This window comes from Crinia signifera, chromosome 5 (assembly GCF_055691185.1).
Source record: "Crinia signifera chromosome 5, ASM5569118v1, whole genome shotgun sequence".
NCBI classification, from domain to species: domain Eukaryota; kingdom Metazoa; phylum Chordata; class Amphibia; order Anura; family Myobatrachidae; genus Crinia; species Crinia signifera.
The window spans coordinates 162,851,022-162,875,553 of NC_139221.1; the positions used below are offsets into that span (position 1 = coordinate 162,851,022).

The window sequence follows — 24,532 nt, forward strand, 5'->3', positions numbered from 1 at the left end:
TCCGATTTTTTATCTTACGACCACAACGATCTAAATCGTTGTGGCCGTTCTAGGAAACAAGTACCTTTTTCCATTTTCCATTCTTTCCATTTACTTGAGTTGCGTTACAAAAAACATAGAGATACATTTACTAAAGCTTCTAAAAATGAAAAGAGGTAATGTTGCCCATAGCAACCATTCAGATTATGGAAGTAATTTAGGTTCATACTCACTGTTGCGAATTTGCAACAGTGACCGATGTTTCGCGACTGCGTATGCGCATAAACATTTATGCACATGTGCAGCCGCTTGGTGCGAGCGGCCCCCGGCAAGTTGATTATTCGCAGGCCGCTCACATACAGCAGTGCAGGTGGGGGGGCATGGGGCATCGGGCCATGGTAGCCCCATGGGAACACCCAGCATTTCATTGGCGTTCCCGTGAAAACATTGGGTTTTCCCATGGAATTTTGCCCATGAAGTGGGTGCGGAGGATGGGCAGCAGATGTCTCTTCCCATACAGAGAGTGTCTTAGGTCTGAGAGTGCTGTAAAAAACATTAGTTGGTCTGCGACCATCAAATGATTTCACCCCCCGCACGCAAGCTGCGAATGGCTGTTTATGCTAAACATCCATTTGCATGCGTGTGGGTGCAATCTGTGTGCTGGCGGTGGGGGACCTTTGTGCGGGCGGCATTTAGTTAGCTTGCAAAGCTGTGAAATTTGCAGCTTTGCGAGTCATCCTGAATGACCTCCTATGTCTTATATTTCTCTATTGCATTCTAGAAAATGCTACAATCTGATATGGGCAACAATGCCTCGTTTCCCTTTTTTTAAATGTACTCCTTATTGTGACTAACTTACACTTAAGAGTAAATCTACTTAGAAGGTGCACTTTGTCAGACTGGTTGAACCACATCATGTTGCAGGTGCTGCTATATTTTAAATGTGCAATTTATGGCTTTCCACTTATCAGCATTTTTAGTGTAGAACCTTATGTATTATGTTTAAAGGTGCCCCCAGTAGGTGATGGGCCATCAACTGGTACTCTGAGATGCATGTTGCCTGAAACCCAAAGTGCCATGTGCCCCTGGTCACTCACACCTGGGCCAGGGGTACATGAAAATGCACCGGTGAGGGAGGAGCGCACTTCTGTACTAGAAGGTACTTTGCAATTCTTTTTCAGGAAACACTATTTTTCCTTTGCCCTAGCTTTCTTTACTTACAGCATCTCCAATAAATAAATGGGGTGTAACTTAAAGTTGCGTCAGCCCTACCCATACACATCAACTTTAATAGTGAATTATAGAAATCAGTGGAAACTCACCAATGGAGTATTAAGCAAGTTGGGGGAAAAAAATTAGGGAATCTTGGGTACAAAGGGAAGACAGATTTAATTTGATAAGAATATAGTAATTTTAGCTCCAACAGACCGTCACATAAATCGCATAGTTTTGGAGCAATGGGGCGGGGCATTAATAACGTGGAGAGTCTGACCCAACTACAAAACTATTAACACCTTCTCCCTTTGAGATGATATATTTGGGAAGTATGTACTAGCCTACCCTCCTGGAACTTCAAGGAGACTACTGAATCTTGGGTACCTGACTATTTGTGTGCCCACGACATTTACCTCCCTTGTCCAGTGATGGACCTGATATCCTGGTGGCAGGTGCACCGCTATCTTTTCTTCACCATCAGTTTCATATGCCATTTTTGTTATATTTGTTTCCTCTTTTCTTATTGCATATTCTTAAATACTGAGCTACAGTATGATCCATAATTCTTGTGCCAACTGGTCTGCACACTGTATTTTTCACGTTGCGCATTGTTAAATTATTCTATTTTTATTGTTTATCTGCTTGCAATCTAATTATTACTAAATCATTTCTGTAAGCACTGTTTCCCTTTATTCTTAAAGTCAGATTTACAGTTGGAATAGGACGCACCCGTGCACAATTCTAAATCAGTGTATTTCCATTACTACATACAAAACAAGGCAGTACGCCTTGATTTGCAATAATTAAGCACATAAAGGAGAATACATTTTCTGTGCTGGCTGCAAAGTGCCCCCCAGACCAGTCAGGCGAGGGTTCTTTGCATCCGGAAGCATCACTAAGTTTCTTTCAAATACTACAGAAGTCCCTGCTCAAGAAAAACTGAGCGCTGTTTGGCTGATATAAATAATATACAGTGACCTGCACACAACATTGTGTCTGCACATTGCAGAATATTGTATCGCCATCTTAGTGTGTCTCTTTGCATTCATCTTAAAGAATATCCATCAGTAACGGGACAGTTTCTATCGTGACTCAAGTGAAAGTTTCTACTTTTCTTAGGTGTTAATCCATTTACTTTGACAAATTACAACTAGTCAACAACTGCACTTTCCGGCAGGCCAAACATGCGCAAGACTGGTCTTTTAGGGCTTTGAGCGATGTGGATTAGAATCAGGCCTCTAGGAGTTTGTTATTGCGATCTCATTGTATTGAAATGCCATGGCACCCGGAGGTTGTACCTTTCACATTTAATTGGATTGACCCCTAATACTGATTTTCTAATCAGTAACACTTTGAAATGTACTTAATATCATGACCAATAGAAAGCCCACCAAACTTGCCTTAAGCATAGGTGTATAAGTAGAGGTGAGTGGATTTGCAGTGCAATTCTGCACAAAGTGAATAGCACAGAGGTGCAAAGTTCATGTTATATCATTTTTCACTTTCTGCATATGTTTCTCCACCCTACAGAATGCTGTTGCACACTGTACTTGTATATTGTACATCCCGAAGAAATTCTAGTCTACAAACACAGCTGGGATAACAGCAGTATAATCTTATTGTGCTCTGTCCTGTGCTAGAGCACAATAAGGGACAAGGGCAAAACAGAATAAAGGGGGTTATTCTGGTTGACACGCAGCGCTGCAAAGTTTGCAAAGATCCGTGTCTTGTTAAGGCCGCCCTCCGTGCCGCCTGCCCCCCTTCACACACCCTGCACAGCTGCGAATGGATGATTTGCATAAACATCCATTCGCGGTTCAAGGGGCGACACCCACATCATTCGATGGTCGCTGACCATCGAATGATGTGGTGTGTACACGCAAAACTAAGACAGACACTCTCAAGTGTGTGTTCTTGTGGGGACAGCTGACATGGCTGCCTCCACCGGCCCGCCTTCCCACGCTCCCCACCCACAGTCTGTTCGCCGTGGTCTCTCACACACCGATATGAGCGTCCTATTTGCAGGCACACTTGCTGCACCAAGCGTAGCATGAAGAAAATGCTCAGCAGGATAGATAAGCATGGCTAAATCTGTAGCTGTCACCATTATTATCTGCACTGAACCCATTCTAGATGGGAGAGATCCTGGATTTGTTGTGCATATACACATATGAGAATACCGAGAAACTGGCTACATGATCCTCACATGCCTCAACTCACCCAAAAACAGTTGTATTGCATGCGCTTTCATTGCTGCCACACATCTGCCATTCAGAAATGCCCAATTAATGATCGCACAGAAAAGATAGAGATGTGCAAGCCTCTGAATTAATTGTATCATTATTATTATTTATCATCCCAAAGATGCATTTGCAGCCTGTAACACATGCAAAGTTTGCTAATAAGTGCTAGCTGTGGTCAGGGCTGTAAAGAGCTGTGCTAGACCTCCCGTCTGCAGCTCCTGCCAGCAGCATTCTTCTTCGTGCCCCGCTTGTGTATGCATTTGAAAAAAGTGTGTTTTTTCCAACAACTATACCCCATCACTATAGTTTCAGTCATAGGGGTCCATCCTTTTAAATTAAAGGGCAAGGAACCTGATCTCATGCCATTTGCGGGCTGGTTTCCGCAAAATTGCAAATTCTGGTTGTGATAAAGTGCGGCTTCTGCCACGATGATTTCCACCTGCATAATTTTTCGTTTCATAGAATCAACCCCTATGTGTAAAAATCATAGGGATAAAAATCTCTATTAGCAACACCAGACATTATCAGCTTGGTGCTGACATAATGCCAACTTACCCCCATCCTATGGGAAACTAGTACTCGGTCCCTTTCCGATACCCCTGAGCAATGGGGTTGGGGTAATAAATATAATTAAAGGCTAAAAAATATATCCTTTTACTGTCTCACTATAGTTCCATGAAAGCACTGCCATGTGTAATTTAAATACAAAACAGAAATGTAAACTTGCTGCTGGCACTTTAATCAGTAGCTGCAATGTCTACTTTGAATGTCTGCCAGGGCATTCTGGCACTTAAAGAACCACATTTGTCAACATTCCTTGACATCCAGGTTCTGTTGGAACCTCCAAAAGAAAAAGAAAAAAGACTCAGGACCTTCTCATATACCCATTTATTTTGGACAAATATGCCCTAGAAAGGCAATTTTTTTTACGGGCTGCAGGGCCGACCATGTAGTGCAGGGGGAAAACACTTAGCACATGTACAGTATATAATATGATTGTTGGATGGTTCCTCGGGGGATCTTCAGCACTGTAAACACTGGGTGCCCGGCAGCTGGGGGGGGGGGGGGGGGGGCAAGGCAATCCCCTGCACCCTCTACATTTTTTTAAAATTTTTATATACTTATCCCTGATGATGGGTATCAACAGTGGGAGGAGGGGGAAGCAGAGCCGACAGATTCAGAATCTGGAAGTGGTGCAGGTGGTGTGTGGCTGTTTAATTGAATTTGTAGTCTGTCAGCCGCACACACCCAGCGCCGCTACAGCAGGCGAGGCTGCTGCTGAAGAAGGAGAGGAAGGGGATACAGAGTCTTTTTCACAGGGGAACCACAGGAACAGGGAGAGAAGCTTCTGCGGTTGGGGGGGGGGGGGAAGCTGCGCTGCAGGGGGAAGGCGGTGCCAAAGGAGTGGAGACTGGAGAGAGGCAAGGCTGCTGTGGAAGAAGCCGAAGAATTTGAGGGGGAGAAGCTGCTGCGGGGAGATGGAGGCTGCTCATAGGAGGGGGCCTTTCGGCCTGTAGAAGTGCTGAAGGCTGCTGGTGCAGTGGTGAGGCTGCAGTAATGATACGTATTTGCAGGGTCCTACTCCCCCAGCATATCTATCCACGTCATGGCCAAAGCCCTGCTAGAGTCTGGAGCCTCTGCGAAAACTACCTGGTATATTGCTGTTTAAACTATAGTGCTCTGTCTATTTATATGTCCGTCTGTGCCCCCTCCTGCCCTTCCACCCAAAATATGTCCCCACCCATCTAGGTCCGTCCATCTGTCTGTCTTTCTATGCCCCCTCCCATCCATCTCTCTGTCCATGGTTTGTCATTCCGCCTCTCTATGCCCCCTCCTGCCCCATCCACCTTTCTATGTCCCCTCTAATTTGTCCATCTATGCTACTTCCTTCCATCCGTCTGTCAATCTGTCTATGCCCCTCCCGTATGTCCATCTATGCTCCATATGGTACTCTGTCCATCTATATATCCTTCCATGCCCCCCTTGTCTATCTGCCCGTCTATGCCTCTAACCCCTGCTCACTCTGTATAAATGCGCTTGCCATGCTTCAGGCACTATTTTATGCCCACAGGGGTGATGGTGAAATACAGATGGAGTCGGTCTCTTCGTGTCTGGCGGATGGCAATCCGGCGGATGTGGACGCACCAGTATGGGGCGTGCAAGTGTCTCCGATGTGTGCTAGCCTGCGCTCTCTCCATCGACACGGGGGGAGCCGATTAGAAGAGAGTGGCTCCATCTGTATGAACAAGGTTTTTTTTTAAATGAAAAACTCATGCCGATCTTTTTCCATGCTGACCTTTTTTCATGTCGACTTTTTGCTTGTGTCAGCCATTCAATCATGTCAACTTAATGCATGTCGACCTTTTCCATGTGACAACATTTTGACTGTCGTCCTGACGTCCTTTGATGCATCCCCTGCATATGACAATCATAGATCCTATCATTCCCATTAATTAAATGGTGCACATATTGGTCAGAGCATCAGAACAGCCAATATGCATGCCAGTTTGGGTCTATGACTCTATGTCATTTGCTTTGAGGTTCTCCAGCATTATAATAGTGTTTTTAGGTGTTTTTTTGCCAAGCCAGGACCTAGATGCTACTTGCACCAAAAGGATCTTCCCAGTGGATTATGAAAGTAATGAACCTCCCTAGAGAATACAGCTCTTGGTTGACATTATGGCAGGGACCATTAAAAGGCTCCATGGTGACATTGGTGATTAGCATACTGTGAAGTGCATGAAATCACAGATGAGAAACTGTCAATGGTTTCATATATCGATAAACATCACTGATATGTGACAACCCAGGACACAATCAAATCAGGGGAGAAAGCCAAAACAGTAGCTTAGCAGGACGGCAGAGATTTCAGTAGTTTTGCAAACCTGACATTTAGTATATTTTCTATATTTCACTTAAATAAATTAATGAACAATATACTGTAGATCGACTAGACGATAATTCCAATGTGATGAGGAAAGTGTCCACATGGCACTCGCAATACTGGAGAGACCTGCTAAAAAATTTCCGCACCCAAATACAGAAACAGATGAAGATTCTCTGGAACAGTTTTAAGTATTTCACTCATCTAATTCAAGGCATTATTCTGTAGTTAAATACATTACCAAAAACATTTACTGTATTTTAGCAGAAAACATCACTTGTTGCTGTGAACACAGATCTAATTCACTTCAATCAAGAGGATTTATTGTTTTGTTTTTTAAAGAAAAATCCTGGCAGATAAATGAATCATGCTTTCACCAGTAAATAAAATAATAGCTGGCAGTCATATGTACGTTGGCCATAATTTGACTTAGTCACTGTTACTTTGAAACGTTTATAGAGTGGAGAACAGTCCAAAAATAAATTATATGCACATATTCGATAGTTAAAAAAATACACATTACAGGAAAAATGTGTGTCACGAAAATGAGAGAGAGGAAAAGGCAATACAAATAATGAAGGGACACATTCATTCCATGTGATGCTCTGAAGTCCACCAATCTGAAAGAAAAGGATAGAAACAGCAGAGATCAGGTGAGACGTGAAATGAGTGACAGCCATGTGGAAAGTGTCTGTTCAGGAGCGCTTGGTATGTGAAGGGAATGATGCACAGCAGTAAACTGTAGGAAACAGAAACAGAAAAGAAAAAAGAAAAGAATGCAGAATGAGTAAGCACAACTGCAAGGGTCAGATCAGGCCAATGTTAGCACTCTGCCCTCAGGAAATCACACACATGCAATGCAATCACAAAACAAAAATTTCACAGCAAACCACTGATGGTTAGTTGGGTTTGAGTTCTGAAGTCAGAACATTCCAAAAAACACAGTGGTATGAGTAACAGGAACTGGAACAAAAGAAACAACCTTACACAGGCGTATGGGAGGAAGAAACTGTCAGAGATTAGCAATAAGTCACAGAGGAGAAACATGCAGGAGCTGGGAGCAATCTGATCCTCATAAAAGTCCAGAGAGCAGTGTCCAAGATATTTAGCATAGACTGCGTCATGGGAAGATATGACCTGTGGCTTTCAGAAGGATGGTGACACTTTTTCATTCAGTGTTTTCTCTGGGATTGTGGCCACAGGAACGGTACATTTTGTTCTTACAAATCTACGTGTGTTAACTGAAGTCATAAAAATAAGAATAATGATAAAACAAATACATAACACAAAGTCCTCTCGAATTTTAAACACCAAAATGTTCTTCATTGACACCATTAAAATTCTTGGATGGCACATTACAGTAAATGTACCATACCTCACTGTATTGATTTTTTTGGGACAATCGTGATTTTTTGTGACTGTCCCACGTCACACCCACAGGCAGTGGTGGTGGGGGGACAGCTAGGAGTCCCCCTGTCCCTTGCTGATTTGCAGCAGTGAGTAGACACTGTGCACATGTGCACAGCATCTATTCGCTGGGAGAGGCTATGCACCCACAGTGTTGAAAATGGTGGTGTGGCCTCAAGGTAAGTGCTGCAATCACAGACCACGGTTCCTGGCCTTGAGGTTATGGCATCTATTTTTGCGGCGTGACAAAGGAATGCGCAGTTGTCACTATTTACTGTGATCAAAAGTTGGGCGATATGGGATACAAGTATGTTCGCAAGTCACTGTGCAGGTCTCCCAGATGGTCAGCTTTGTGTAAACCCCCCCCCCCCCCCAATTTCACAGAGCCTGCTGGCATACTGCCCATATCCCCCCTTCTCCTCGCAATGTCACCCTTGCTGCCTCCACAAGGCTTAGGGGGCAGCCTGAAAGTAACCAAGTATGCATCCATATACTATGCTAAGTATACTGTAACCATTTAGTACAGTATTAGTATTATATAAACTATTGGTAGCAGCAGGTCCACAAATATTATTATTCTGCATTACCACATACAGTACCACAGCGGTAAGGAATCCTACTTGAGTGGCTAGTTAAGGAAAATATATGCTGTGACAGTTTCTCTGAAAAGTGCCTGTCCCAGCAAAAAGAATGCAGTAAAATGGTAACCATCACTAGACACTATGCATGTACTGTATATGCTCATAAAGCTGTGTCTGTGCAAAGGAAAATCATGATAGCACACACAGGATCGCGGATGTGACAGTGCGGTCCCAATGGCCCTGCTCCTCCCTCTGGGTGTGAAAAGTCCTTTAGCCCACTAGGTCCTGGACTTACAAACTACAGTCTATAGGGGAGGGTGTAGAAGATTTCTGGCACTATGTCGCTCAGCTCAGCTCATTTTTAGAACTGCCCGTGCCAGGCCGATCCATCCCCACAGCTGCACCAATTATTATTATTATTATTATTTGTGTCTATGCTTATTGTTCCACCCCAGAGCTCTGAACAGCCTGTAATCAGAGCTTCCTTGCATACATTGCCATTCCCTGTATACACTAGTAACCATCACAGGTGACACATGCTTTATATGCCACTACCACTAATTACTATAACTCAGATATAATTATTGTTATTCATTTTTCTGCCCCAGCCTTATATAGTAAAGCAACCCATTGCTACTCGTGCATTGACTGACACTATGGTTGTGTCAGACAGATTGCTTGTGCTGTCTGATACCTTCATAAATGATCACAACTGATTTATATATTAATTAAGCATTAACGAAGTACTGTATAAAGTTTAGAAAATAATAAAAACAATGGTACAATTGTACAGAACCTCAAAACCTCTGGCTGCTGCTTGGTAACTATATTGGATATGTGACCCACATGTAACACATGTAACCCACATTAGGTGGTCAAGTTGCTCTCAAATGTACCAGCTGTGTTTAGTCTTACATCATGTCCTGCGTCAGAATGCCAAGCTGCTGTTACTAGGTGGTACAGCACAATGGGCCTTATTTAGTATCAATTCAATTGTATCGCAGAACCAGAAAATAAGGGTCAACGCCTACTACCTGGCTACAAAGGCAGTCATACCCACACCATATTTGTCTTTGCTCCAAAATAGTCCACACACGCCTGCATTGTCCAGACCATTCATTGGCATCTGTCTCTATCAATCACAGTAAAGGGCCATACACACTGGGCTACTTTGAGCTGAATGCAGCTCACTTTAACCGTTTGAGCTGCATTCAGCTCAAAAGCTGCCCAGTGTGTTGAGCGGTGAGAGCTGAAGTGCGCTCCAACATCATCACCGGCTGCCACTGCTCATCTGCTGGTATTACCAGCAGATGAGCAATGGGGTGTACGGCTTTCCATAGCATCCTGCTATGGCAAGCCATTCATCTCAGGGAAAATCGATTAGACGGGTGAAAATCGCTCAGTGTGTATGGACCGTAAGACGGCATCCCTCTGGGATGCGATCACACTTTGAAAGGTTGTACACGCACGCCGTGGCCCCAGCACATGTGCAGAAGAAGAATAAAAAATGGCTGTGTGTAAGTCTTTGTACTTCTGTGTTTGCTACTGTCTGAGGGCCTATAGCCCCTATGCTACCAACAATCCTCCTCCAAAGTCAACTTGATATTTAAAAATCTGAAATTGTAAGTACTCATTCACACCTATGCCCTCACATACATACATGCTGATTTCAAAGTGCATTATATTTAAACCAGCATTCACATGATAACAGGGAGGAGAGATTGCCTAAAGGATAAATGATCCCCATGCCTGCCAAATATTTTCAGCTGTTTAAAATGTGCGTTGCCTGGAAATGCATAGATGTGGGATGGGCTTGAAATTGAATAATATATTTTTGTTCAGATTCTTCAATATAACATACAGGGTCTGATCAGAGGTGGACGGTTGTCGATCTTTGCACAATGGGCCAATGGCTAGTGACCTGTGCGTGCACAGGAGCCACACTGGTTTTGCCTTTTAAAATATTGTTGCTATAAATCTAGGAACTAAGCCATTGAATTCCTGCATTACTTAACCTGCATAGTTTATAAAATAACTAAAAATGAATAATAGTAATGCATGGTAATTACAGATACCATGCACTCAAGCTCTGAATTGGGTCTTACACAGGGTGCCGGGTGTTAATAATAGCCTAAATTCAGCTGTTATATCGCACGGCTGCTAAACGCGGACGCTAATACATCTGGCCCTCAAACCCTGCAATTGCAGTTCAGGTTTTAAGGAAATCCATGTCAGTCCAGATGGATAAATCAAACTGACTGAGGTGCTACTTAAGTCACCTGTCCTCAGGCATGGATAACCTTAAAATCTGGGTTGTAATGGTGAAGTTGGGAAACTGTTTTAACAAAATAATGATGGTCAGTGCTACAAGTTATCTGTTCCAGAGCCAGGGCCGCTGACAGCTTTGCAGGGCCCCAGTACTTTAAGGGGGCTTGCCTAACATAGGGAGATTTGACTAGGTCCCCTCTGTGCAAACAATATATATATAGACTACAGATGGAGCCACTGTCATCTATCCCTATAATAGGATTAAGTGAGTAATTGGATTACTCTGCTAATTCCCTACTGTATTGTTCTACTGTATGTATTGTATTGCAGCTGAGAACAATAGGATAGCCATAGCTAGCCATGCTGAGCCATGGCCTAAGGAAGATAGATGAGATGGGCTCCTACTGTATATTCACAAAGTGGAGGCAGGTGCCACACAGGCTAATCACCAGGTGAGTATGAACCAAAGCTCTGGTCTTCAAATTATGCTTAAGGATAGGGACTGGATTTAGGACCTTATTTTGGTCCACACGCAAAGTTGTGAATCTCAGAGCTTTGTGTGTGGACGCCGCCGCCTGTTTGCGGATGGATCTGCGAATACGTGGCTATTACATGGCTATGCCTTCACAATATTGCAAGGGGCAGTTATTCTTTCTATCTGGGCGATGGCTTTCTGCTCGCAGTCCACTGCATATTCTATGATTAGCAATCCATGCTGAATTCGGCCCTATGTTCAATAATCCTTATAGATTATGGTGTATTTTCTATAGCATAGCCATGTAACACATACAGTATACAAATGCTATTTGATTTCATGCTTATGTACAAGGTAAAGAAAGCCATACATAATATTTTCTGTAACTGGCTAAGGACAGAGAGCATATCGTGTTCACAACCTAGAAAGAGTTCAAGGTGATAGGAATTAAACACTTCTACGTCAGATGATATCTCGGAGGTTGAGCGAGGTGAAAAGTTTGTATTTATTACAGGAGAATCATTATACAAATTATTTTCCAGTTGTGTTTCGCAATTCAACGTGATCAGTTTCTCAGAGTATCCAGTCAACAATCAGTAATACCTGCTTTGCCATGTAAAGTCATTGCGGAAACATCCTAAACACATTATAGAGAACCGAAAATCAGCCTGAGAGGGAGATATATCAAGTCTTCTAAAGTGTGGAGAAGTTTCTCACAGCAACAAAGTAGCATTAATCAAGTACTTTCTATCAAATAGAACTTGTCCCCTCTTTAGAAGGTCTAATTTACTGTATATACTAGAGTATAAGTCTATCCGAATATAAGCCGAGGCACCTAATTTTACCCCAAAAACATGGGAAAAATGATTGACTCGAGTATAAGCCTAGGGGAGGCAGTGGTGGCCCCTGGAAGGATGGAAAGCTCAGGCTGCAGCTGTCTGAAGGGGACCCAATGGGCCACAGTAACCAGGAACTGCACAGTGAGTGACCACATGGAGGAAGAAGGCATCCAAGCATGTCCAGCACCAGGGACAGAGGACCAGCACCCACTGCTCACCACCGGGGTTAGAGGACCAGTACCCACTAAGGGTCCAGTATCAGGGACAGAGGAGAGGACACCTTACACTTTGAGGGACTAGAGGGGGTACCCAGCACCAGCACTAGAGGCCGACAAACAACACCTAGAAGTAGAGGGGGATACACAGTGAGGGAGCAGCACCACAGTAGACCCCTGGGGCACAGGGCAGGGAGCAGAGCCCAGCTCGGGGAACAGTAGGTGGGTCGGTCCCCTCCATCTCCCTGACATAGGGATCAGCAGCACTAGGGGAACAGACTCCGGCAGCACCCACCTGGCACAGGAGACACCCGCCGGCGGCCATTTCAGGACGGTGTGAAACACAGGCAGTCGGGGCCCCAGGAAGAGAAGGCCAGTGAGAAGATGCTCCAACATCTTTGTCACCCCGACCGGCGTGCAGCGGGAGGTGGGCGAAAGGTAGATGGGAGGCGGGCTCCCACGGACGGTCGCTGCTGGTCTGGGCTGTGTGTTGGCTGTTCTTAATAGTGAGCATGCGGTTTTACGCATCCCTGTCACACATCCCGGCCCCGCACTTCCGGCAGTGGCAGCTGCGTCCTCCCTTCTCTCTGTGGCCCTGCAATGTAACCCTCACTCGAGTATAAGCCAAGGTGGGATTTTTCAGCACAAAAAAATGTGCTGAAAAACTCGGCTTATACTCGAGTATATACGGTAGGTCCCCAGAAGTTTTTAAAACAAAAAAGTAAAATTAATAGAATCAAATTGTTATATAAATGATTAGATAAATCATGTTATAGAGGGTACACACAGTGAGTTATGCACTATTTTTCTATTCCATTTTGTTATGAAGCAAAATCAAATAGAAAATCGAATGGTCATCGAATGGTTTTCTTACATTCAATGCAGATTCGATCCCAATGCGCACTCCCTTGTAGTGTAAATCGAATAGAAAAATAGTATTGACAGGCAGGACTGATTGACAGGCAGTACAGATCTGTACTACAGTCAAATTCTAATGTGAATGCTAACCAACCCATATCTAGATACAGACCCAGATCGAATAGGGTTCGAACAGAAAGTGAAATCTCACTGTATGTATGCACCTTAAGTGTTTGCTTACTATATTTACAGTATGATACATATTTATACTTGTCATATAGCAAACAGAACACTCCATTTCTTTTTTTTTTCACTTTTCACTTTATGGTTCTGTTTTTTATCCTTCCTATTTGATTCCAAATTAAGAACCTTCTTTTACAGCAGTAAAGGAAGTATAAAGACTACATTAATAATCAGTAGCTGGTGGCTAGTCAGCTAAGCTCCATAGAGCAGTTCATTCCGGTGGTCTCTGGACCTTAAAAATAAAAGAATTTAAAAGTTTTTTCTCATATGAAATCATTTAGTGGATATTCACATGTGTACCAAGATAAAATGCAGTGTGCACTGTGTACAGTTAATGCAATTACAGTACTCAAAATGTACAAAAAATATTGTGCCTTAAATAATATTTCACCACTGTCTGACAGAAGTGTCACTGCAACAATGTCTGTGCAATAGCGTTATAACACTATTGAATGAAAGAGGGCCATAGAACCCTAAATAAGGGGTAAAATGCAAGGCAATTTCAACATGGGTGAATTTTCAATAAAACAGCTTATTACTCATTTACCTAGAATTATGTACACTCTGTACATTCATTTACAGTAGATCCCAATGTCCACCAGTGTGATTACATTGTAATAAAATCAATAAACTTTGAGGGATCATTACTAGGGTGACCAACTCATCCCTTTAATCCGGGACACATATTAATTACACAGGTTCTGTGGCAGTTTAAAACCAGGTGAAATGGAGTCTTGAGGTGTGGCAGTTTAAAACCAGGTGAAAGCCAGCCACAGAACCTGTGTAATTAATATGTGTCCCGGATTAAAGGGATGAGTTGGTCACCCTAGTCATTACACAGAAAAACTAAACAAGATAAATAAGATAGTAGTCACCATAGAAACAAAGAATTCAGAGTGGAGATAGTACGGGATGCAGTTACAATCCCGGCGGTCGGGATCCCGGCGTTCAGAATCCCGACGCCGGAATCCCGACCGCCGAAATGCTGACACATTCTCCCTGGAGGGAGAATAAATTAGTGTGCCGAGCGTAGCGAGGCACCGGGCCCGCTGCGTGGCGAGCGCAGCGAGCCCGCAAGGGGGGGCGATCCACGTCCCCCCCTTGTCGGCATTTCGGCTGTCGGGATTCCGGCGTCGGGATTCTGAACGCCGGGATCCCGACCGCCGGGATTCAATACTGAATCCGATAGTACATGCAGTAGAAATCTGCTAATGTTTAGCTAGACAAGGGTATTTTGTTCTATTTTCTATTACAATATTATCACTCTATTTATTATTTATATTTTGAGATCCAATTACCTGGGCCAACTATGTACAACACAGTATGTATAACTCTTGCTATTTCTTTATTTAATAATTAATTAATTCAAAAATGAAATATTTTTATAATGCCAACTATAATACATATAATACTAACTATTGTTAGCTTCATCTTATATTAACACTAAAATCGCTCCTAATATCCTCCAGACTTATTTCACATTTTCTTCTATTTATGCTTTCCACAAACCATTTAAGATTCAGTGGTCTTATAAACAATGCAATCGTGTCGAATGTCACTGAGATCTATGTGCTTGCCCAAATCATCCATCATTCTGTAACAGCAGTTTTACCTGCCAAAGTTAAAATCAGTGTGCGCTATTGTATTTTATTTCTCTCCCTTCCTGGGGACCCATGGAACATATTCCATATTCCAAAGAGATGACATTGTTGCACAGTCAACCAGTGGTAACAATGGTAAAATATTGTCAAGGGTGCATTTACTTTTTTTTAAAGGTGAGGTTATTATTGCACATCTGTATATCATCAGTTGTTTACTCTCAGTGCCCACTATGCATCTTGTCTTCTTTTTACTCAGCACATAATAGTATAGTCACTAATTGAGGCTACCCATTGGACACAAGTAAAACTCCATCACGGATGGCGTAATGTTTAGCATTACTGCCTCACAGCACTGAGGTTATGGGTTCCATTCCCACCATGGCCCTAACTGTGCGGAGTTTGTATATTCTCCCTGTGTTTGCGTGGGTTTACTTCAGGTACTCCGGTTTCCTCCCACAATCCAAAAATATACTGGTAGGTCAATTGGCTTCCAACAAAATTAGCCCTAGAATGTGTGTGTGTGTGTGTGTGTGTGTGTGTGTGTGTGTACATTTATTTATTTATTTACAGTTTCTTATATACAGTTGGAGCCCCTCTAAACTTTGTTCCTTAGATCATGGCACACGGCACACGGCCATGGCTATCCTATTGTTCTCAGCAGCAATACAATGCATAGAACAATACAGTAGGGGATTAGCAGAGTAATCCTATTACTCACTTAATCCTATTAAAGGGCTAAATGAGGAGGGCTCCATCTGTAGCGCAGCATATTCCATTGTGCTTTACAATTGGAAACTTGTGGTAGGGAATATAGATTGTAAGCTCCACTGATGTGAATGTTCAACTATTCTCTGTAAAGCACTGTGGAAAATGTGTGCTCTATATAAGAAACTGTTAATAAATAATAAATAAAACATCCAGAGAGCACCATAATAACCTTCTTTTTTCGCATTCATTATTAACTTACAGATATTCTGAATATAAAGGTACTGTATCATACTGTAGCATACTTGCCAACTATAACGGGAGATACAGGAAAGTCATGAATTTGGTGGGCTCTCTTGACTTCCTGACAGTTGTGATAGATACTGTAAAAACCGGGAATGCTTTTGTGAAGTATGAATGGGAGTAGTGAATAAAACATATGTTAAAATTATATATATTAAAGTATTGCTAGAGTGGTGAAAAAAATAGCATGAGATGTGTATACTAAAAAAATGCTTTAGGTGTGTGTGGTCTTAACCAAATTACAAATGTGTTTATGGTAAATGATATGTGAGTAACCCTGCCTGGGGATATCAGATATGGATAATGTGTTAGCATAGACGTGTAATTGAATAAGCAATACAAACCCATGCACACATTCATATAATGTTTCCAGCTCTTGAGAAAGAGTTTTTGCGTGGGAAACCTTTGTTGATGAGCAACGTAGGTGCGTACTCTCACTCTACCTACTCCATCTCAGGCTTAACTACTAGTTGGATCATGGAAATATGCCCAATAACATTTTCGGTTTGCCCTGCACTTATAATGAGGACTGTGAGTACTGTTAGCGCAGTGTTCATCATATTTTCTGGATAAGTAGTTCTAGTTCCAGTAAATGTAATACTGTGATCTCAGTTTACAAATATTGCCTTTTATATTCCTCAAGGATCCCAGATTTTGACCTTTCAGGGTTATTTCAATGACTGCATCATAAAAGCATACTAAGGAAAGCCTACCAGTATGTTACACTTGGATAAGTGGCAAACAAAGAGCTTTACTCATTGCATCAATAATGTAAGTACATGTTATCTTAACCTAATAGCCATCATAAATACATAGCAATCATCATTATGGAATAAGAAGTCATTTGAAGACTTTAAAGATCACTGTTCCATTTATATGGAAGCATGAGCTAAATAATGCAGTTCTCTTCCAGTGATCTGTTAAGACCCCTATAGCTTAAGTGCATAAGGAAATAGAAAGGAAGAGTGGTCATATAGACTATAGGAAAGGGGAATAATATAGAAGTAAAAGTGGAGCTGACAGGAGCATATATAAGCGTAGTTTGGTTAGAACCTACGTTTAGCAGGTATGGGTCTGGTTGGTCCTGTTACAGTAGCTCCATTTTGAAAGACAGGAGGGTCCATTATATCATTATCAGGTGGAGGGTAAGGAGGTGGTGGGGGAATAATTAACTGGGGTGGACTTCGGGAGCTTCCTCTTGGAGGTTTTTGTGGTACTTGTCGTCCATTACCTATGTGAAGGATGATACATGGGTTATTTCATTTTAAAAAAATTTAGTATTAACTTATCCAATAATGTTTTCTTATTTCTATCACATTTTCTACTTATTTTATTGATTGTTGCATACAGTAAATACAAAAAATGTACTATTATATTTTACATTGGCAAACTACATTATGCTAAAGTACGATTTCAAAAGCAAATCCTTTGGATATTTGATCTCATATGCAAACTTTTTGCAGTAACTTACAGTCAGGCCCAGCTTGATAAACAGCACGCCAGAGACAGATCTCTGCCATCTCTCTGATGCCAGCATTTTCAGCACTGCTTGTTGTGTAAACAGGAAGCTGGCAGTAATGTATGTGGCACTTCCTTTCGTCTCTCATGAGCCCAAACATGAAGTCAAGATAAGGGTGGGACAAAGATTCCAACTTTACCTTCCAGTAAATGTTTTTTTTGTTTGTTTGTGAAACAATGATATATCTTTGCAGTTGTTGCATTGATAAGGTTAAGCTAATACAATAAATACATACTTCTGCACATGTGGCAGGGAAGCCGCTGGATACAGTATGCTTTTCACTTGGTGATAACACTTCTCTGGATTAGAAATAAAACTTCTCTGTTTTAGGAATAATTCACTATAAAATCATCAACATGGCTCTTGGCACAAGGGTGCTTGAGAATAAATATCCAGGTAAATTATATATTCGCTTTCAAATAAGGAAATAATAAAAGTTTTTAAGGTATATAAATGGCTGCCTTTTTACGGGAGCCAACCCTGACCAATGTGGACATAGGCTATAAAGCAACAGTGGAGCAGTACGTTTAAAACTAGCTATGGATCCATTGTAAATGACAGCAATTACCTAAAATGATCATGCTACCACCTGTTTGTTCTTAGGTAGCAAGCTTCGAAATACACTGAGGGGATGAGGCGGTAAAGTATTACTTCCCTGCCGAGCAGACACGTGCATGCTTAATGGACTGCACATGGTACACCAGTTACATTAGCTCATACTTGAGGATAGAAGATGCTGTGTCACTGTGACAGACTACAACTGAACAAAGCCCTAAAAGTGAAGAAGACCACTAAAAGAAAGTAAAGAAATAAACCTGTCAGGCAGGTTTTACTTGCTTCTACCTTAGGCTCTGTGGTTACATATCCCCTTTTGTCTTCTCCCTGCTCTGGGTATTTACAGAGACAGACACAAAAGCACAAGTTAGCAAGTAGATATGCCTTAATATTTCTTTGACCAAGGGATGCTTGCTCAAGTGCACTGTGATCCTACTATGAGCCATGATGAGGAATGCCATCTGTAGATTGTGAGGCTGAGAAGGCAACTAGAACTTTCACTCATCTAAACACCACACACTTCATAAGATTTAAATGACTGATGATGCCTTAGCAGCTAAGACACTACCAGTAAATTACATGGCAGACATTGGACTGTGATCACACGGTGAGATGCAGGAATTGACACAGCCTTCCACTTTCATTGCAAAGATGAGTTAGTGTTATGTACTCACTCAGTGCAACAAGTTAACCCAACATTCTTTACACCAGATATGTAAAGTATGTAGCTGCCATTTCTATTGTCAGTTGCAAAAAATATTGATACTGAGCCAACACTGTCCTAACAAAGCATAGAGGAGAAGGCAAATCTGTTTGCTCTGTGAAATCCCTGTAGCCTCTAAAGTTGCCATGTTCAAAGCTATCAGAAGAGATGCCCTCAGTGTACACCAGACCTTTCATAGAGGGAACAATTTATTGTAGGTTGGTTTCTACTCTTCATTTCCTTAAACTGAATAACCCTAACTACAATATATCACCACAGGCATGTCGCCATTATAGGTCAGACTTAAAACTTCCATCGAAATGGTTTACACAATAGATGGCAGGTCTATTTCTCTAAAACAATCAGGTTTTCTGATTACAGGTCATATATTCCTGAAAAAATGTGCTATAATACTGCAGAGGTGAAAAAAACAGTCCTTGAGATCTACCAACAGTTCACGTTTTCTAGACCACCCAGCTGTTGCACAGGTGTAGTTATTAGTGTTACATTTGGCCTGGAAAGCATGAACTATTGGTAGATCTCAAGGACCGATTTAGCATTTTAAAGCCTTAAGGTGCCCATACACGTTACAATTATTGTATACAATATCGAACTTCAAGAGTTCATATGGTTTTTTGTATTTACTAACAGTATTATAGTCATTAAGGTGAATTGTGAACTACTTTTTTTTTCATTACTTCTAATTCTTCAATTAAATGGAAAATAAGTATTTAAGGTGCCCATACACATTACAATTATTGTATACAATATTGTATACAATATCGCATCTCATCGCATCTTGGTTTTGCGATGAGATGAGATCTAGTACAAAAAGTATGTGCAGCACATACTTTTTGTACTAGATCTCATCTCATCGCAAAACCGAGATGCGATGAGATGCGATATTGTATACAATATTGTATACAATAATTGTAATGTGTATGGGCACCTTATATACTTATTTTCCATTTAGTTGAAGAATTAGAAGTAATGAAAAAAAAAGTAGTTCACAATTCACCTTAATGACTATAATACTGTTAGTAAATACAAAAAAAACATATGAACTCTTGAAGTTCAACTAAGGATAGCATGGATAATGTTATTTAATATCCAGATAATAATTATCTCAATCTACAGTGTAAACGTATGCTTCTAATTGCTGCCGCTTCATTTAACTAAGTAGGTCAGGGTTGTTTAGGGCCATCAGGCTCTACCTACTGTTTCAGTTACACATGACATACAGGTGTATCTCTTGCAGATCCTATGTGTGCTTGGGGGAATTCTTCAAAATGCACCAAAAATGCATGGTAAAAGGAGGGAGGAGATCACCTGGAGCAAAGGTTTTTCCCTTGGAAACAAAATATACCTGTCTGTTGACATCAGTAATAAACACGGAAGATAACATCCCACAGCACGAAAAACTACTGCTATAGTCCCAAAGTTTTACTAGTTTATTATAATCCGTGAATTCAAAATGTTGTGTTCAACATCTGTGACTTCTTAACTGCTATGAGTGCTATATACTGTATTTATTTTATTTACTTTAGAGAGACTCTCATATATACTGTATAGCATTTGAGTATTCAGATAATGTTCTTTTTTTTTTAATACTTGTGTATACAGTAAATGTAGTAAAAGGGAATCCAGAATTAAGACATTTTTAAATAATCTTTCTTTACCATAGCACACTTAGGGGTTTTTAGAAGTAAGATATGTTTCCCATAGCAACCAATCAGTTTCTACTTATAATTTATGTAGCACCTTTTATAGGATAATAGCTAGATTTAGATAGGTTGCTATGGGCAACATCTGTCACTTCTAAAAACTTTTCATTTTGTAAATTCAACCCTTGTAGTTCAGAATATGGGCCTAACTCACAAAGCACATTTTTTTCCTCTAATGGACAAATCCATGGTCACTGCAGGAAGGACGAATGTAAAATCTGCAGAGGGAGTTAGGCTGTGTACACATGGTGTAATTTTGGCTTCTGGTTTATGGACTATGTCAATGTGTACAGTGTATTTGGACATAGGCCAAATAGCCCATAGTCAAAATCGTAAGTGTTTAGCTTCTTGAACCACTTGCGGAGCAATCTAACTAGATATTTACTACATGTGGTCAAGATCTGAGCAGTCGATGGGAGATGCTGGTCCACACATTGCAACCGCTCGTGGCATACACAGGAAGCGGTACATGCTTAGGACCTTATTGTGATTTATTCGGTCCTCCATGTGTTTGGTTGAAGGACCAATGATGTGCATCTGCCCATGTGCAGACGCAGGGTGCGCATACACCCACGGCAAATGTTCTGCCCGCCGGGTGCACGCATCCAACACAGCGGCCGGGGGTCGGGCAGCCGCATTAAGTGGGTGTTCTCAGGCTAATGAGGCTGTGACGCTGGAGCGGGCAGCTGACATCACCAGATGTAAGCTGCCCTCCCTGTCCATATAGGTGTCTCTGAACAGCAAGCGCTGGAGAAATCATTTAATGGTCGCCGACTATCGAATGATTTCTCCCCGCCTGGGAATGGATGATTATGTAAATCATCAATAAGCAGGTGCGTGTGGGGGTCGTGCTTGCGAGGGTGGGCGGCTGGCACGGCGGGCGGCCAGCATTGTCTGAAGGACTCGGAAGGCTGCGAATTTCGCAGCCTTGCGAGTCAATCAGAATAAGGTCCTCAAGCTCTAAACAGATCGCTTACTAAATGGGATAAAATCGCCCCATGTGTATGCCCCCTAACATTTGTTCTACCTTTCATTAGAGAAAAATTCAGGCTCTATATTAGGTTTTTTCAAATGTATTAATTAGCTATACAGAAAGTGTCCTTTTACTTTTGGCAATGCCTTTGCACTCCTCTGCATATAGACATGAAGCTACATTGTGATTTCATTCATTTTAGTTTCCCATATATCAATTGGTGTAAATCTTCCATTATAAACAGATTACATGCAATTAGGGCTTAAATTCTTTAAATCTTACACAAATTGAATCAATTGTTCATTTAGTGAACTTAGCATTTAAAAAAATGCATAATATGCTGTATATTTGAATAATAATACAAGTACAGTAAATCCAGTTTGATTGGCACAAAAACTTTGGCACTGTAAATCCCACTCTATACATTAGCCACACCTCTATTAAATATAACAACATTGCTCTATAGTGTGACTTGCCAAACAATACAATGTACTGTATTATGTCTGTCCTGCACTATTTATTACCTGTTTAATGAAATAATGTATCTCATGTACATATCCTCCCCACTGAGGTTACTTAAAGATCCTAATAACGTTAAATGACTTTTTAGCTAATAAAAATAACTGAAAAAGGAACATGATTACATTATAGTCAAAAAGTAAATAATAATACTGTATCAGAACTATGCCATCAATTATGTAGCTTTCACATCACATAAAACATTTTGAAACGTTTTGAAAAACTGTAATTTTAAATGGTATTTTAAACGGGTCTAGTGTTCATATTGCAGCAGATTACCATTTAAAAATACAGTTTAAGTACCATTCACATCACCAGCCAAGCCGTTTAACCTCTGAACACGTTTCTACCCACAGCTTATTTCCTGGTTCAGGGAAGGGACACAAGACAAGGGACAGCCTATCACAGTGCTCTAACCTTTATTTTTTACTAAATACCATTTCAGTGCCATTCAGACAGCACAAAAAACGGCTCTGAATTGGCTTTAAAACGGGTAGGACTCTGCTCTTTAAACGTGTTGAAATACCAGTTAACTTTAAATGGTATTTCAACTATGACACTTTCACACTGCAGCCTTAAACGTTTTAAAAGGCAAAAAAACGGCAATATACCGTTTTAAAAGTGTGATGTGAAAGCTACATTAGAGTAAGTTCCCAATATGTACTAACTTGTAAATGTAACTTGTTTCAAACTCTCTTATATAAAATCTGCCTATGTTGATGTCTATATTTATAAATGTAATATGCACAGTAGATATCAGCAACACTGTTGTGGACAGTCTGGTGGATGTCTGATGACAGGAAAAGAATCATGCCATTTGGTTCCTGGTTAGTTACTTAATGCAGACTGTATATAAAGTGATTAGCTGTGCAGGAATGTTGGGAAGGATGCGCTCCTGTTGGGGTATCCCATCAAGGATACCATATTTAGTATGACAAATTCATTGTGCTGCATATTTTCACCCTGAATAGCACACACATACACAGACAATCATTTCTTAAATGTTAAAAGTTGCAAACACACTAACTAAAGGTTTGTGTGCAGCCTCCTCCATCTGGGCCACCGCCTCTCTGTCGGCAGCAACAGTGGCGGAACTTGTGGGTTGTGGGCCCAGGTGCAAATATATAATCTGGGCCCCCTCCTCCACCCCAACCCAGGTTCACAATAACTCATTGATGGTTTTATGCAGCAGTGGGCCCCTTAGTTGTCAGGGGCCCGGTGCAATGCACCTGCTGCACCAATGGTAGTTCCGCCTCTGGGCAGCAATGCTGTGCTGTACAGTCTAAGCCCTAGAGAACTCAAACTCTAATGCTGTGTACACACGGGGGAGATATATTGCTCAGCCATATATGGCTGAGCAATATATTGCTCAGTTTCTACTTTACATCAGCGACCAGAGATGGTCGCTGATGAAAAAGAAACTGCCGGGGGGAGCCCGGCAGTGGTAATCAGCTGGTTGCAGGAGCATGTTCCTGCGACCAGCGATCACCACAGGGGCAAAAACGGGAGCGCGCACCCGGCGATATATCGCCGGTGCACACTCCCATTGCGGGCAATATGGTCGCTCAGCGACCATATTTCCCGCGATTTTGCACAAAATCGCCCCTGTGTGTACGCACCTTAATGTGCATGTACAGACCTTTGGAAAAAATGGCTAAGCAGCCACTTTTCCAGTCATTTTCACATTACTGTTGCCATTGTGGGACTCCGGAGGGGTAAATATAAAAAAAATGGGTGCAGCATGTGCATTGTGGGCCCCCTGGACTCAGGAGCCCGTGAGCAACCATTATAAATATGGCAATGTATACGGCCAATGCAACAAAATCTAATAAAAGGGATATTAAGTGAATTGATTAAATAGTATACTCTGTCATTATACAGATAACTAAAAATAAATGAAGCAATAGTGTATAACAACCAGAACATTGATTTATTAAATGTCACGAACCTGGGTATTCCAGCTTACATGGTTTGCATACCTCTCAACATAACCCTCTCCAGGAGGGACAGAATGCTCTATTCCTGGACTTCCCCTTAATTTATGATTGTTATCACATTTGGTGAAGCACCTTTCTTATAAATTAACCTGTTTAAAACTGGTGATGGTAATCATATATTAAGAGGGAAGTCAGAGCATTTTGTCCCTCCTGGAGAGGGTCATGTTGGGATGTATGGGTCATGGTGGAAGGTATGGGTTCTTGATATTGCTCTGTTCAGCTCAGCCCTGCTTTGCTCTGACTGTTTCATGTTGCCAATCAGTCCTGTGTAGCTCTGAGCATTGCTGACGGATAGAAGCTCCCGAGGGAATCCACCCTGCAGCATAGATCTTCTGTATACCTTCACTGTCCTGTACCTTGCCATTCACCTGTCTAGTCCTGCCCAAGATCTCCTGAATCCATGCCTTGTTGATCACCCTTCCTCCTGTCATCCAATCTTTGCAAGACAGGGAGGATAAATATACTCAAAACCTGAATACCTAAATAATTCACGTAGACAAATAGTACATGCCTAGAAGCTTTGGGGTGTAACATTGAACTTTACTCAGTGTTTCAATACATGCCACTGAATTCTACATGATGCTAAAACTTGCATACATGCTTTATATTATGCACACGGCACATAGAATAAATAGCATATTATGTTCATAAAACATGCAGTAACATAAAAAAAGTGTTAGTCTAATGTTACAAACAGTGACTCAATATCTACAGTATATATATATA

The 24,532-nt window shown here is 41.5% G+C and overlaps 1 protein-coding gene across 5 annotated transcripts in view; it reads right to left on the bottom strand.

The window, feature by feature from the left end:
• COBL (cordon-bleu WH2 repeat protein) overlaps window positions 1-24,532 on the bottom strand; it is a 482,604-nt gene that overhangs the window by 143,711 nt on the left and 314,361 nt on the right. For 4 of the 5 annotated variants that reach the window (XM_083188208.1, XM_083188209.1, XM_083188207.1 and 1 more), the window contains one exon: window positions 16,874-17,047. The exons of the other annotated variant lie outside the window; for it this stretch is intronic. In XM_083188208.1, the coding sequence (XP_083044334.1) occupies window positions 16,874-17,047 (174 nt within the window). The remainder of the gene's footprint in view (window positions 1-16,873; window positions 17,048-24,532) is intronic. 5 annotated transcript variants of the gene reach the window in all.